Here is a 15310-nt window from a genome sequence, read left to right on the forward strand (position 1 = left end):
CAGCAGACACAGCAGGTGGCTACCTCTCTGTCAGCCATTGTTAAGACTCGTTGTCCATAGAACCGAACAACATCGTGGAGCAAGCAGATGGGTAACAAACTCACGTCCATGGAGAGTATTACTCTGCTTTTCCACTCCACAGTTGAGTTTGCTGGAGCAGCTGCAGCCCACAGTTGACAATGCCTAGAATTTCTTCACCAAGGCCCTTCCAGAGGTCAGTCCTGAGTTTCCACAGTGATCCCCACTGGAGCACACTGATGAATCTGTCTGCTACTGGTGGCCCAGTGTGTTACTAACCTTTTTCAGAACCTGACTCTTGGGGGACCCTTTGGAAATCCAGGCAAGAATCCAGCCTGGACTTGAACCAAAATTTCTCTTTACACCTTTTCGCAGCAGTAATCGTAACAGTCCAGGTTTACAGATACCTCGGCTGGCGAGAACCTGACCACTAGAGTTGGATTCCAAGTGCCTCATGGTGGAAGGAGAGAACCAGTTCCCCCAAGCTATCTTAGGTTCCAACCACACATCTTGATATGTTCCCACTCCACTAAACAAGTAAATAAGTGCAATTTATTTCTTTTAAGGACTTGTAGCAGGTGTTCTTACATGTTTCTGCAGAATTTCAAGATGGAGTTGCATCTAGGAATGCCTGTGCAGGATTAGAGGCAATGAGAGTCCAAAACGCTGTCCCCATGAAGCCGGTGGGCAGGAGCAGCGCCGCTCTGGACTGGAGAGCCAGGGCGGGGCCGCGCGTCCCCGCCCGGGTGTCGCGTCACAGCCAAGCGCGCCGCCGAGGCGGGAGGGCGGGAGGCGCGCGTGCGTAGCCCGCTCCCGGGCCATGGCTGACTGGGCCGGGGTCGAGCTCTCGGCGCTGAACCCGTTGCGCACGCTGTGGCTGGCGCTGGCCGCCGCCTTCCTGCTCGCACTGCTCCTGCAGCTGGCGCCCGCCGGGCTGCTGCCGAGCTGTGCGCTCTTCCAGGACCTCATCCGCTACGGGAAGACCAAGCTGTCCGGCCCGCGCCGCCCCGCCGTCTGCAGGGCCTTCGATGTCCCCAAGAGGTAACCGCGGTGGCGGGACGCGCCCGGCAGGGGGCAGCCGAGGCTGCGCGGGCACGCGAGCCTGTGGCTGCCCAGAGCGGTCCCCGGAAATGACTGAGCATCCCCCCAGGTTGGCCCGGACCCTGAGGGTCCGCCCAAGCGTCTTTTTCCCAAATTCTCCACTTCCCCTTCCCAACACTCTTAACTTGAGGTCGTGGGATTCTGTCGACGTGGAGACTGGGTCTTCCTTGATTTCCCCAGTTGTCCCCCCAATCTGTCACAGTCACGAAGGAGGTCTAGAGGGTACCATCCTGGAGCATGGCTGACATGCCGCGCCTGCATCTCAGCAGGTGCGCTAGCCCCATCCCGGAAGGTTTCACAAAGTTGTGAAATACTAAAAATCTTCCGGACACAAATAGAATCCACTCTGAATATGTGAGACTTGCTCCATGGTTTTCTCATTTTTTTCCCCACGTTGAATTCCGTATGTAGATGGAGAAGTCAGTTTAGCACTATTCTAGATGGTAAAGCTGTGTCTTTTCTTTGAAATGTATCATACTTCTGTATTTAGAACTGAATTTGAAGGAATGTGATGGGTTCGTCTAGGTTATTTTCAAAGTCTGTAAACAGTTCCCACCTCTGCAGATGGTGGTGGATCCGCCAAGGAACACCGAAAAGTGAGCTGGCCACAGCTCTCTCTTGTCTGTTGGAGAGCGATCTATCAGGGGTTCAGTCTGAGACCGGAGATCCACAACATTGTGAAGAATGCATAGTGTAGTGGCAAAATTGAGCCACGCGAGTGGCTGCTACGGTAGAGATAAGACCCCAAAGAACCGTTCCTTAGAGGTTCAGTTTTAGACACGTGAGCTGACGCTGCCATCCTGTTGTAATCAGGTTTGGTTGGCCTGTATCCCTTTCTGCTATATAGTAATTTATTTTCTGGCTTTTGAGAAAGGTCCTAGTATCCCTGGATTTAAAAGCACACTTAGAAATCACTTCTGCCCTTTCTGGCTGTGGATGGGGCTCATCAGCTCTTGTACTCAAGCCTGTCATTGTAGAACAGCCAAGAAGAGGTGAGCTTTACCTGTGTTCATCCCTGTAACACTTGGCACTCTGGGCTTCTTGTCATTCCAGCACTGTTGGGAAATAATTATTCTTTCCTTTTCCAGAATTCTAGAGCTGAACCTTCTGCGGTGTCCAAGTGCTCTGAGGTGGTGGTGGTGGACGTTGGTGTTTTCCCCTAAATTGTACTTTTTTTTCAGTACTGGGGAAGGTCCCACAAATCCAGGCCAGTAAGGAAAGGCATTTTTTTTATTCATTTATTAAGGATTTCTGTCTCTTCCCCACCACCGCCTCCCATTTCCCCCCCTCTCCCCCAATCAAGTCCCCCTCCCTCGTCAGCCCAAAGAGCCAGTAGGATCAAAAACCCATTGCCATTGTTCTTGAGTTCTCAGTAGTCCGGAAAGGCATTTTTAAGTGAGGCAAAGAAAAACCAGGGGAGCATTTGCATCAAAAGTGACAAGGTCTTCAGAACAAGTGGCAACAAAGCCCTCTCACCTTTCTTCTTGCCCGTCATTTCCTTATTGCTGCCTCCCATTTATATGAAAAGGTAGTAGCTAGAGTTGAGTAAAGTAGCATTCTGCTGCCAACTTTATACTTCTCTCTGGTTTCCAAGTATCTTCAGTGGCATTGTGATTAGCACTTTTCATGAGCAAAAATAAAGTATAGTGAATTAGAAGCCACAGCTGAGTTGCCCGTGTGTCATGCACTCAAGACCCTCAGTGCTAAATACCTTTCTTCATTTCGTCCTCATGACAGGCCTGTGAGGGACATGTCATTGTCACCATTACCACCCACTTACGTACAAATCCAGGCTTGTCACACCAGTGAGCATGGCAGCCAGACCTTGAATCCCGCCTGTCGGCCTACAATCCCAAACTCTTAACCCCCAGCATGCCTCCCTGGCAGGCTCTTGCCCCATGCAAGTGAGTCAAGTCTGAGAGATCAAATGGCTGTGGATTTACTCCCGGAGGGTGGCACTTCGTAATGCCTTGGTTAATCAAGATTTTATAATATTTGGTCACCTTAGCCAGTGTGCTTACTACTTAAGTATTTTGAATAGGTTTTCCTTGTGCAAAATGTAATATCATCCTCAGAAATGAAAATTAAAAAATAAGCCTGTGACTTTTACGCTTACAAATAGGCAGCAATGAACCACGTTTCTTCAGCACATGTGGTAGTAGTTAGGTCATTTAGTTTGTAGTTATTTTCTCCTAAGGAAGCAAGAATAAAACCTAAGTTCCTGGAATGTTGTTTTCTGTTCTCCTGTCTGGTACTAGCTGTTTGTTTGTTTGAGTTGGCGGTGGGGGTTGCTTGTTTGTTTTGTTTTGTTTTTTAATCAAGGCAATAACTGCTTTTCTTGTTTTGATTGAATTTCCAAAAAGTCTGTATAAATAAGTGATCACAACCCAAGAGTCCCATTGTTCTTGGCTTCCACAGTAGATGGAAACACTTCTGTTTCTAAAATTTCAAAACAGCGCCAAATAACATGGAAATTGTTATCACTGCATGGGACTCTGCCGGTCAGTTGCTGCCCAGTGTCCAACCCTGGAGTCCAGGGGCATCAGAAGCAGTCGGGATCTGTGGATCTATCTTCATCAACCTCCTGCTGAAAAGTTAGCACTTCCTTAATTATGAACGTCATCAACAAACCACAGGACAATAGCAGGGTCTCCAAGTTTTTGATAGAATATAATACATTAAAAAAAATAGTGAAGACCCCTTGAAACAGTATTGTTTCTATAGCCACAAAAAACGTAGTGGTTGTTCACCTCTAGAGCTCCTTGTTCAATGCATAACAAACGCATGGGTTCCTTATGGCGTAAACTTGGTGTTTAATGACTGGATTACCTAGATGTCCATTTAATTGCTTTTCTTAGTAGTCTCCATGTGCATTATGTTTATGGTGACATTTTGAGAGGGGCTTAGAGCCTTTGTCAAGCAGCATTGACCTTTGTCCCCAACTATAGCAATCTCAGCTTGTGCCTAGAGGCAAAAAAGCCCTCCTACCAGAATGTTTGAAACAGGCTAAGGGGTTGGATGCTCAGTTGCTTTGGTGGTTAGACTAGTTTCTTCTGTGAATGAGCTATTTGTCCTTGACGCCTTTGCAGTGCCACTTTTCCCAGAGGGCCTGCTCTTAAATCTCCGGGCTAGTCTAGGCTCCGTGAAGCTGATTGGCAAACAGAAAAAATATATCAACCAATTTCAGAGAAGCAGAATCTTTTCTGAGCTTTCAAGTGACCCAGAGGAGACCCAGCAAGGCTATTGGAGCAGGAATAAGAGTTTCGAGGCGGCACTACCTAGGGGCGGAAGGGTGGAGTGGGGAGAGAGCCTCTTGGCAGAGCCTTGTGGGCCAGGATGCATTGGGACTTTGTTCCGGGGAATGGAAGCTGCTCTGTGGTGGAAGGGAAAACATTGCATCACAAGACATAAAGGATGGCGCCATTGTGTGAGCGAGACTGGGCAAGAGGCTGCTGTGTTAGTCCAGGAGGAACATGGTGGCCCCGTGTGGATGATAGCTGAAGCATCACGGTATCCTCAGGTGTCAAAGGTGGGGGTGGCATCAAAGTACTGAGCGCAGGCCCAGTCACCTGGGTAGTATCCCTCCCTAATTACCCCCAGGCTTACCTGGCTTAACTCCAGGGCCAGTTCCAGCACTCGGTGCGCACGTCTGTAAATAAAACTGTGTGTCCTGTACTTCAGCCCTATGCAGTCCTGTCTCCCTTCTGACTTTTTGTCCTGTAACCTGCCCCCCGCTGGCCCTGTTCCAGCTCTATACTGGAACATCCTACCCCAGAGCCTTTACATCACCTGAAAATACTCCCTCTCAGCCGGCCTGTGGGTTAAAGCTTCGTGATTTTATCTTCAGTGGGGCCTTCCATACCTGCCTTAGTTAGAATGGTAACGCCACACTCCCCAACAGACCTTCCTCCTCCGTGCCGTCAGCCACAGCCCATAATAATCATCCAAGTGGTGGTTAGTCAGAGGAGTACCCACACCCAACCTCGTGCAGTCAGAAGATTGCTGTGTCTTTGCTCCCGGGACCTGGAAAACAGCTCTTCTAGGAAGCAAGTTGCGGAAGGAGGAAGGAGCAGAGTGTCTTCCCCCAGAAGGCAATGGGGATTGGAGATCTGCACTTGGAGTCTTCGCTGTCTCTTTAACTACAAGCAAGCGATAGGACCTCCTGTAAAGACCTGAATGTGTTTCCTATAGAAAGACATTCAGACAGCAGGATAAATATGAGACTGAAAACAATACATTGTGTATTTAAACCAGAGGTGCCACGGAACAAGAAGAGCCGTAAGGCATAGCCCAGGAATTCATTCGAAACTGATTCACTTGCCTTTAGGTGTCCAGTAAACTAGCTGTGTGTGATACTGGGCAAGGAAAACTGGTTCGCGCAAGCCTGTCTGAAGACCAGAGGGCAACAGTGTGATGTAAACAGCAGTCATTCTAGCTGCTTCTGAAGCCAGCTGCTGCCACCACTGTGACCTTGGATAAGGAACTCAGCCTCTCAGAGCCCTGCCTTGCAAACAAAGCGAACTGTGGAACTGTTGTAAAGATGAAGTGGCGTGCCCATTCTCAGGTCCAGGTCCCAGTCTGCATCCTTTATCTCAGACTAGATAGTCTCTGTGTCCCCAACAGATGGTTACATCCTTTATCTCACGACTAGATAGTCTCTGTCCCTAACAGATGGGCTACATTCTTATCTCAAGACTAGATAGTCTCTGTCCCCCAACAGATGGGCTACATCCTTATCTCAAGACTAGATAGTCTCTGTGTCCCCAGCAGGTGGATTACATCCTTTATCTCAGGACTAGATAGTCTCTGTGTCCCCAACAGATGGGCTACATCCTTATCTCAAGACTAGATAGTCTCTGTCCCCAACAGGTGGGTTACATCCTTTTATCTCAACACTCAATAGATGGGTGTTTTAGTCATTTTATTATTATTTGTTTAGGGGTGTTTTGCCTGCATATATACCTGGGCATGATGCTCATACCTGGTGCCCCTGGAGGCAGAAGAGGGAGCTGTATCCCTCTTTTACTGGATGGTTGTGATGGTCGTGAATTGCCATGGGGTGCTGGGAATGGAACCTTGGTCCTTCAGAAGAGCAGCAAGTTCTTTTAACTGCTAAGCCATCTCTTCAGCCCCTCAGAAAGATGTTTTGAAACTTTTGAAAGGAATGAATAATGATTTTCTTTCTAAAATGTGTGGTGTGCCTAAAAGGATCCCCATTAACAACAACAACAACATCCTTCCAGGCCCTGTGTCCCCTGCCCTCCAGATCCTGCCACACAGCCACAAGGGAGCCACAGATGGAGCACACCCAACACACACCCCTCTCACTGCCTTTGCAGCCTTTTCCTTTGCTTGGAAAGTGTGCAAGGTGACCCCACTTAATAGTATACATTTTAGGTCCATCCATTTTCCTGCAAAATTTTTAAATTCATGCAGAAGGTTTAGACTTGGAATGTATAATATTAAGTGAGGTCACATAATGAAAGAGAGAGGGGAGGGAGGGAGAAAGAAAGGAAAAAAAAACTCCATGTCATCTCATTAGCCGATGAGATGTATTTGTGCAAACACATATACATGTGGGTACATTATAACATGAAAAGAGAAGAAAAAGGCTAAATACACAGGATGAGGAAGGACTGGATGTAGGGTCTGGACACAAGTTATGAAAGCAGATATGTTTTTCTAGTTCAAATTTTATAGTTTTTTTTTTTCCTAATTCAAATTCTACCACGAAGTTTTTTTTGGTTTTGGTGGCAGATAAGTGCATAAACTATATTAGATATTAAAAGGGTAAAACCTAATGTGTGCTCCACAGCTTCTGCTCTGAGCCCACTCTAACAATATAGAAGTTTGTTGATTCTGTAGACCTTGGGTCTAGTTCAGTTCCCAACAACCACGTTGGAAGTGTCCTTCCAGCTCTGTGTCTGGTTGCAGGACACTTGTGCGGCAGCTGTATGGCTGGCCCTTCCTGCAATCCTGTTTGGGTTCTGAAAGACTTCCCCGGATCTCACTGGTGTTGACATGGTCTAGATCTTCCATGTAGGGAGCTGCGGCTCCTTCTGAGAACTTGGGGGCCACTCTTGTTACCCAGAGATGAGACTGTTAACGGATCCTTCTCCAGACCAGTTTAACAAGTCTCATGATTTGGAAGTACATTTTGAAACATTCCCACCTGCAGGATTCAGGTTCTGCTTAAAACCAAAACTCTATTTTGGGAAACAGATGTGTGTTTGGGGGCAGGGTGGCAGAGGAGCTCGGGATCCTCAGACTTGCGAGGTCCTGGCTGGCGGTTACCTAACTCTTCCTCCTGTTGCAGGTATTTTTCCCACTTCTACATCATCTCGGTGTTGTGGAATGGCTTCCTGCTCTGGTCCCTTTCTCAATCTCTCTTCCTGGGAGCACCTTTTCCAAACTGGCTACGTGCTTTGCTCAGAACTCTTGGGGCCACGCCGTTCCGAGGTAATTTGGCTCTCTAGCCTGTTCCTGGTTCCTGGCTGCAGTTCACCAATCAGGCCCCTCTGTAGGGCCTGGAAAGTGGAGGGCAGACAGGGTTTGCATGACTGGTCCGCAGCCTCACAAGCCTGTGTTGAATGCAGGGCGGGCTGCTCTCCCTCTGATATTGTCAGTATGCTGATAAGCTTACAAAGAGGGCCTCACACATGCTGGGGAAGCTTTGGAAATCCCTGAGTTTGCATTGAAACATTTATCATATTTATATGGCTGCAGCCAGAATCATGCCTTGGGGCTCACAGAAATTTGATTTTTAAAAATTACCTTTTGGTAAACATTGAAAAAGGTCTGGTAAGATGGATCAGTGGATAAAGGCGTTTGCCACCAGGCCTGATGGCCCAGTGTCCATCTGCAAGAACCACATTTGAGAAGGAGGAGACAGACTCCTACGGGTTGTCCTCTGACATCTTCACAACACACACACACATGTACTCACACGCATATACGCACACACATGAGTAAGTGGTTAATTAAAATTAAACAAAAATGGCTTGTTATATTGCGGGTCTTCAATTAAACAATGAAACTGTGAACAGCTGTTGGCCGGATCATTACAAAAAACCAGCCATAGCAGCATCTCCAGGCTGGGGGGGGGGGGGGAGTCCTGATACCTGGGCATCACTTTGTTGCTTACCATGGTCATGTATACGGAAGATTAGATTTGAGGAGTTTTCTCTGTTTTATCCTGCTCATAGTTTAAAAACTGGGTTCTAATTTACTCACAATACAAAAAGAGCAAAGCAGATCTGTGTTGGTAGAACAAATAACAGAGTCCTCAACCTTGGGACAGCCCAACACAGGGTCATGCTTAGAAAGGAACACTAGGGGGTGCTAGTCAAGCCTTGGTTCTCAGTCTGGGTGCTAGTAATAGATGGGAATTAGTAAAATTTCACCAAGCTGTGTTCCTGTGATTGTGTCCATGTTACAGCAGACTAGATTTCATGATGTTTAAAAATGAGCTTTCTTCACACTCCTTGGTGCACGCAGTGACTGGCCTGCAGGAAGGTGGATCCTGGGACCCACGGTCTCTCGGAAAGCATAATTTCTCCTTTCCTTTCTCTTTCGGCAGCACTGGAGCTGGAGTCCAGAGCCTCCCAGATGCTAGGCAAGTGCTTCACCACCCAGCCCAGCTCCCGTCCTCTGCTTTTTACGTCTGAAAAGAAACACCCGCCTGTTGGATCCCCATCTCTATTTCTGCCTTTGTGGGTGGGTGTGGCCCCAGGATCCCACCAGATAGGACAGTACCAACATCACCACGAACCTCTCCCTGGCCATTTGCATCTAGCAGTTGGCACGGGAACTAGAGACCCACGGATCCCGAGTCCTGAGCACACAGACCCTTCCTCATGTCGTCCATGTAGCCTGGAAGGCTCTTAAATGATAAAGTAGAATCAGAGATGCGTCCTGTCCCCTCTTCCCACCACCCTGCCACTAGCTGACCGCATGGCTGTTACTCAGCTTGTGTCCTCACAGCTTGAAAGAGGAAGACATTAGTTTGAATGGCCTCTCCAGCCCGCTGACCCCGAGCCTATGTGAGGCTCTGTTTCAAGTGGGTAGGCAGAACGCTTGGCTTAGTTCTGGAGGAGCCCCTGACCATGTTGCCTTCTGCACTGCAGTGGGTGAGCTGGCTCTGTCTGCCTTCCTGGTGCTGGTGTTCCTCTGGGTCCACAGCCTGCGGAGACTCTTCGAGTGTTTCTACGTCAGCGTCTTCTCCAATGCGGTGATTCACGTCGTGCAGTACTGTTTCGGGCTTGTCTACTATGTCCTAGTCGGTCTAACCGTGCTGAGCCAGATGCCCATGGATGACGAGAATGGTGAGTGGCCCTTGCAGTGCGTTCAAGTGTCGTCACGTCAGAGGGATTAAATCACAGAACGAGAGATGAGGGAGGCACTTTAGGCCAGTAGTTCTCATCTGAAGAAGGAAAACAAGCCTTTCTCTTGCCCTGAGTTCTTGGGACGACAGCACACAAAACAAAGCCTTTCTTCTGCTGGGACAGCCTGAGGGAAGAGGACAGCCCAGTCTGGCAGTCACTGGAAATGGCCTCAAGGTGTCCCAGTGTTCTCTAGCAGGAAGAGCTCTGTGTGAGAGAAGGAAGTGAGGTAGCTTGCTGTCTTATTTTGGAAGCTGCATAGCATATATGACTATCAGTTTCATAAAAGCAATCTGTGTGGACAGTATAGAACTCTGATCCTTTGGGGTGTTGGGAATGACTGTTTGAGTGCTGAGGTTAACTTGACCTTGAAGCCATGGGCTTTCAGCCCAGATCTCCTGCGACCCCTCTCTCCATGCCCTGTATCATAAGTTGAGGCAGAGATCTGTATTTCCAGCTATCAGTGATTGAGCCTTTCCCTGTTTGATTCCAGTCTCAGAGTGCTCCAAAGCCGGCTCTGTGGCTGGAATACACTTCCTGAGGCTAGAAGAATTCTTTGAAAGGCAGGCTCGTCAACCAGATAGCTTCTCAATTTGTGATTTGTTTACCAGTTCCTGTCATTAAGGCAACATCTCTTCTAAGTCCTCTGGACTGCGTTGTATCGATTACTTTCTTGTTGCCCTGGTAACATACCGTGGTCAGACAACTTCCAGCAGGAAGATCACAGTTCCAGAGGGCTGCATCCTTCACAGTGGGGAGGCACGGCAGCAAGCCTGCAGAGCGGGAAGCTGAGAGATCACACCTCAACCCTGACACGAAGCAGAAAGGGTGAACTGGGAGCAGGAAGAGGGTATCTAGTCTCAAGTCTCACGTCTCGGGGTGCACTCCCTCCAGCCAGGCTCCACCCTCAAAGCTCCACAGACAGTGCCACCAACTAGAGACAAGTCCCTGAGCCTGTGCAGGGCATTTCTCACTCAAACCACCATGTTAACCATTAATCAAATCAGGTTTTCCTCCAGCATCTTCCACTACGGCATTCAGATGCTCAGCCAGTGACCGTGGTTCTTCGCCCAGGGGAACTTTTCAGAACTCCTTGGTTGCCCACCAGCTTTCTCTCTGTCTGCTTCTGTTGGCCTTACCTCACTTTTCTGAGTTTCTTCTGTGGCTGGAGCCCAGCTTCCACTTTTTGCTCCATAAAAAATGTTTACAAAAGGACAGCTAAGACACCCACAAAAATAGCCTTCCAAGCATTCCTCTGTTTAAAAAGACAGCTAGGACACCCACAAAAATAGCCTTCCAACCACTCCCCTGTGCCTCTGCTTCTGTTTCACCCAATCACCCCTCACAGAGTCCCCTGGAGCCCCTGGGGCATCATGACTGGATTAGTTACTCCTCCTCTTTGTTAAGAACACTTGCCCAGCAGTGGGCTTATGTATTTTAGCCAGGCACAGTAACTCATGCCTCTAATCCCAGCGTTTACGGCACGAAGACAAGAGGATCATTTCAAGTTCAAAGCCAGCTTTGTCCATATACTGAATTCCAAGCTACCCAGGTCTACACAGCCAAACCCTATCTCAAAAACACAAATCAAAATTCACCACCATAGTGGGAAACGCTGCATTTGGTGTTTGTAGGACCTGATAGAAATACTGTAGGTTTGTGTGTGTGCTGGGCCGATGTCCACTTAATGGAGTTTCTTCAAGCTCAGATACTTATGCAAGTGAAAGGCGTGTATGCAGTCCAGAAGAACTGAAATCGCCACAGGTGAATTTGGTGGATTCTGGTTAGCCATTAGTTATCCTCAACTCACTCCCACTGTGGGTTTCAGTATAGAGTAGCGTGATCCTTGGTGCTCTTGCCCAAGTCAGCTTCTTAGGGCTTTGCCTTAGCTCCAGAGTCCCGGGTTTTTGCCAGTTTTCAGTGAACAAGTTCTGCTTCTTGAGTTAAGACAAGACTGTCCGTCTGCTTGTCCAGTTCTGGTGGCTCTAGGAATCCTTCAGCAGCCTGCCTTCCCTTCTTGCTGCTACACCAAAACGAAGGTTTGCTACCAGCTCTTCTGCTTTGGGAACAGTCTCTCAGACTAGGCTTGCTCTAATCCAGAAAGGACATCATTTTTAAGTGTTTAAGTGTTCTTAGCGTTTACGTTTCTTCTCTTTATGAGAGACCACTCACCCTTTACCTCAGAAGGTCTTTCTACTAGACAGAACTAGGCAACACAGTGCATACATGTTCTGCCTCTCTCTCTCTCTCTCTCTCTCTCTCTCTCTCTCTCTCTCTCCTGTATTTGCAGGGGTGGTTATTGTGTTTTCCAAGTCAGCCTTAGCTGGCCTTGAACTCCTGATCTTCTTGCCTCAGCTTTCCAAGTCCTAGGATGGCCGGCTTGTAACCACTATGCCTGGGTTAGCTCAGCTTTTTGTATTCAGGATCTCTCTCACAGGGCTCTGGGAGATGTTTCTTTAGAGAATTTTTTTTCTTGATGGGAGAATGTGAGCAAGAAAGTTTAAAATACGACTCAATCATAGAAACACAAAGCATCTCACCACACAGTAAGTCACTCAGGGATGGGCTGTTCAAATATTTGAAGAATATTCAAGAGAAGATGTTGCTCAGTCTCTGGCTGTGATCACCGGAGCTGTGGAGACTGAGAAGCAGCTCCCACTGTCCAGAGGCAATATTATGATACTGTAATACAGGATAACATGATGACGTAATTCTGGGAGCTCTGGGATTCCGGAGTTAGCATTGGCTGATAGGGTGGTTCCTGTTTCCATAGTCTGTGTCCTGGGGAAGAATCTGCTAACACGAGCCCGGTGGTTCCACATCCTTGGGATGCTGATGTTCTTCTGGTCATCCACCCATCAGTACAAGTGCCACGTCATTCTCAGCAACCTCAGGAGAAACAAAAAAGGTGAGGTCTCTCCCGGCGCCTTCCAGATGGGCTCTAGCCCTCCAAGGATGGCTTTCTCTGCCCTTCCTTCCTTTCTTTCATGTCCCTGTCGATATCAAATTCTCATTTTTTGACAAGACACCTTCCTGAGTTGTGATCCTCCCATTGGTTAAATGGAGTGGCAGATCTCCCTTCCAGATCTGACAGTCTGTAATTCTGTCCTGTACCCACCTCTGGGGACAGCACCACACATGTGTCTGATCACAGTGTGGAAAGCTCACATTAGTATGGGGTAACGTGACCCAGCAGAAGAAAAGAAACTGAACTTCTGAGTTAGGCTGGACTGACTCCTCATGTGTGCAGTTTGCAGGATTCTTGTTTTATAGACGAGGAAACTGAGGCACAGTTAGACTAAGCAGTTTACGTGAAGTTACACAGATATCAAGTGGGAGAGGCAGGATTTGAACTCATGCACCCTGACTCTGGCATCTGAGCTCTTGTGTGCTGTGAGAACTGATGGGAAACCTGAACAGAGACTCTTTCAGATTTTTTTTGTTTGTTTGTTTATTTTTTCGAGACAGGGTTTCTCTGTGGCTTTGGAGCCTGTCCTGGAACTAGCTCTTGTAGACCAGGCTGGTCTCGAACTCACAGAGATCCACCTGCCTCTGCCTCTGCCTCTGCCTCTGCCTCTGCCTCTGCCTCTGCCTCTGCCTCTGCCTCTGCCTCTGCCTCTGCCTCTGCCTCTGCCTCTGCCTCTGCCTCTGCCTCCCGAGTGCTGGGATTAAAGGCGTGCGCCACCACCGCCAGGCACTCTTTCAGATTTTTGTTTTGTTGTTTTGTGTTTATTTTTGTTGTTGTTGTTGTTTTAAGACGGGGCCACTAATATATCCCTTGCTGTCCTGGAACTCCACTCCCTTTGTAGTCCAGGCTGGTCTCGAACTTGCAGAGGTCCACCTGCCTCTACCTCCCGAGTGCTGGGATTAAAGGTATGCTCCACCATGTCCAGCAGGCCTTCTCTTTTCCTGAGACATAGTCTCACTGTGCAGCACTGGCTGGCCTCAAACTCACAGAGATCTACCTGCCAGTGCCTCGCAAGTGCTGGGATTAAAGCCATGCTGTACCACGCCTGACTCTGTGGTTGGTGACCGGTAGAAATGTGATGGGATGGTTGTTTTCATATGGTGTGTGATACTTGCTGGAGGTCCTGTCGGTGGTTTCGGAAGCGGAGTGGTTAACTGCCGCCACCGTTCTGTTGCAGGTGTGATCGTTCACTGCCAGCACAGGATCCCCTTCGGAGACTGGTTCGATTATGTGTCTTCAGCCAACTACCTTGCAGAGCTGATGATCTACATCTCCATGGCAGTCACCTTTGGGTTCCACAACTTAACCTGGTGGCTGGTGGTGACGTACGTCTTCTTCAGCCAGGCCCTGTCTGCGTTCTTCAACCACAACTTCTACAAGAGCACTTTTGTCTCCTACCCGAAGCATAGGAAAGCGTTCCTTCCGTTCTTGTTTTAAGGCAGCCTTTGTGGTGGAGAATGTGAGCCAGGCAACAGATTCCGTTCCTAGAGACACTGAGACAAAGGGAAGTACCACTTGCTGCGGGAATGTTTGCTATTCCCTGTTCTGCTGCGGTGCTGCGGAGCATGAACTGGGAGAGCAGTGCTCCCGGAGAAGACATTCCTGCCGAGCTCTGCAGAGGCAGCCGACTGCAGGAAACGGGCATCTCTGAGCTGATTTACGGTCACACTAACCAGGAGTATAAATAGTTTTGCATGCATGCATGCTCGAGCCTCCCCCCCCCCCAATCCCTACCCCTCTCTCTTTTGTACAGGAATTAAAATGATCATCTGTGGCTGGGAACAGTGAACTGGACTGAGTGCCATGGGACATCCTAGGTTTTTAATAAATGTTACATGTCAGTAACAAGAGAAACCTCTAAAAATCATAGGAATGTGTGGTACCACCCCAGTGGGTGCAGGGAGAAAGGAGTTTGTTGGAATTAGTTAACATTCTGAATTTTATCACCAGTATCTCCAGTTACCTGACCAGTGCTTTGCCTACCCTGAAAACCAGTCTGATAATAAGTTTGGGAACCTCTTTGATTGAATTCTCTTTTTGACGTTTGTACTGAATAAAACTCGGGAAATAAACTATTTTTATACTTATGCGTACAGACATGCCCTGAACCGGGAGGACTAAAAGCAGCAGCCTCACTCTGCCATGACTAAGTGTTCCCTGATGCCTGGGTCTCTTTCAACTAGATGCCTAAAGGTACGAGGAATGGCGTCACACCTATTCAGATGCTTCTTTCTGTTAAGAGAAATATCCAGCTGGGTTAACGGGAAGTAGAGGCATGGGATCAAAGGAGATGGAAGCATGAGAGAATACCAGTGCCCTGGCAACAGGAAGCCCTCCACATCCCTACGCTGGAACATATTCTGGGCTGGGATGGAGTTGCGTATTGAGTGCTTGCCTGGAGTGTATGAGGCTCTGCATTCCGCTCCCAACACTGAGGGAAGAAACTTGGGCATACTGCTTACTAGCTGAAGTACTTGTTTTTTTATGGTTGGGCTTTGTTTACTTTGTTGAGTCAGGGTCTCAGGTATTCCAGGTTGCCTTGAAGTCCTGCACCAGAGAATGACCCTGCACTTCAGGCTCTACTAACTTAGTCTCCTAAGTGCCGGAATTGCAGGTGCATACAGTCCAGTGTTGTGGGTTGAACCCGGTGCTTCATGCCTCCTGCACACTCGGCCTTCATCCCCAGCTCACTCGGTCAACGCGAATGTCATATACTCTACTGAGTAAGACATCCCTGCAGTAGGCCAACTGAGGCTGTTTAACTGACAGCATTCTAATCTAATGGATTCTTAAAACTTCCTTATGTACTTTTCTTCCAGTGATAGGGTTGAGCCTGAGGCCT

General features: G+C 48.3%; 1 protein-coding gene across 1 annotated transcript; it reads left to right on the forward strand.

Moving 5' to 3' along the window:
• The first annotated feature begins 777 nt into the window (after positions 1–777).
• Srd5a3 (steroid 5 alpha-reductase 3) lies at positions 778–14555 on the forward strand. Its single transcript, XM_050150302.1, has 6 exons — positions 778–1059; positions 7436–7578; positions 8699–8734; positions 9246–9443; positions 12274–12408; positions 13646–14555. Exons 1-6 carry the CDS (start codon positions 839–841, stop codon positions 13903–13905), a joined length of 993 nt encoding a protein of 330 aa, XP_050006259.1. The 5' UTR covers positions 778–838; the 3' UTR covers positions 13906–14555.
• The last annotated feature ends 755 nt before the right edge of the window (positions 14556–15310 follow it).

This window comes from Alexandromys fortis, unplaced genomic scaffold (genome assembly GCF_014885135.2).
Source record: "Alexandromys fortis isolate MF-2015 unplaced genomic scaffold, M_Fortis_MF-2015_v1.1 scaffold_0, whole genome shotgun sequence".
NCBI classification, from domain to species: domain Eukaryota; kingdom Metazoa; phylum Chordata; class Mammalia; order Rodentia; family Cricetidae; genus Alexandromys; species Alexandromys fortis.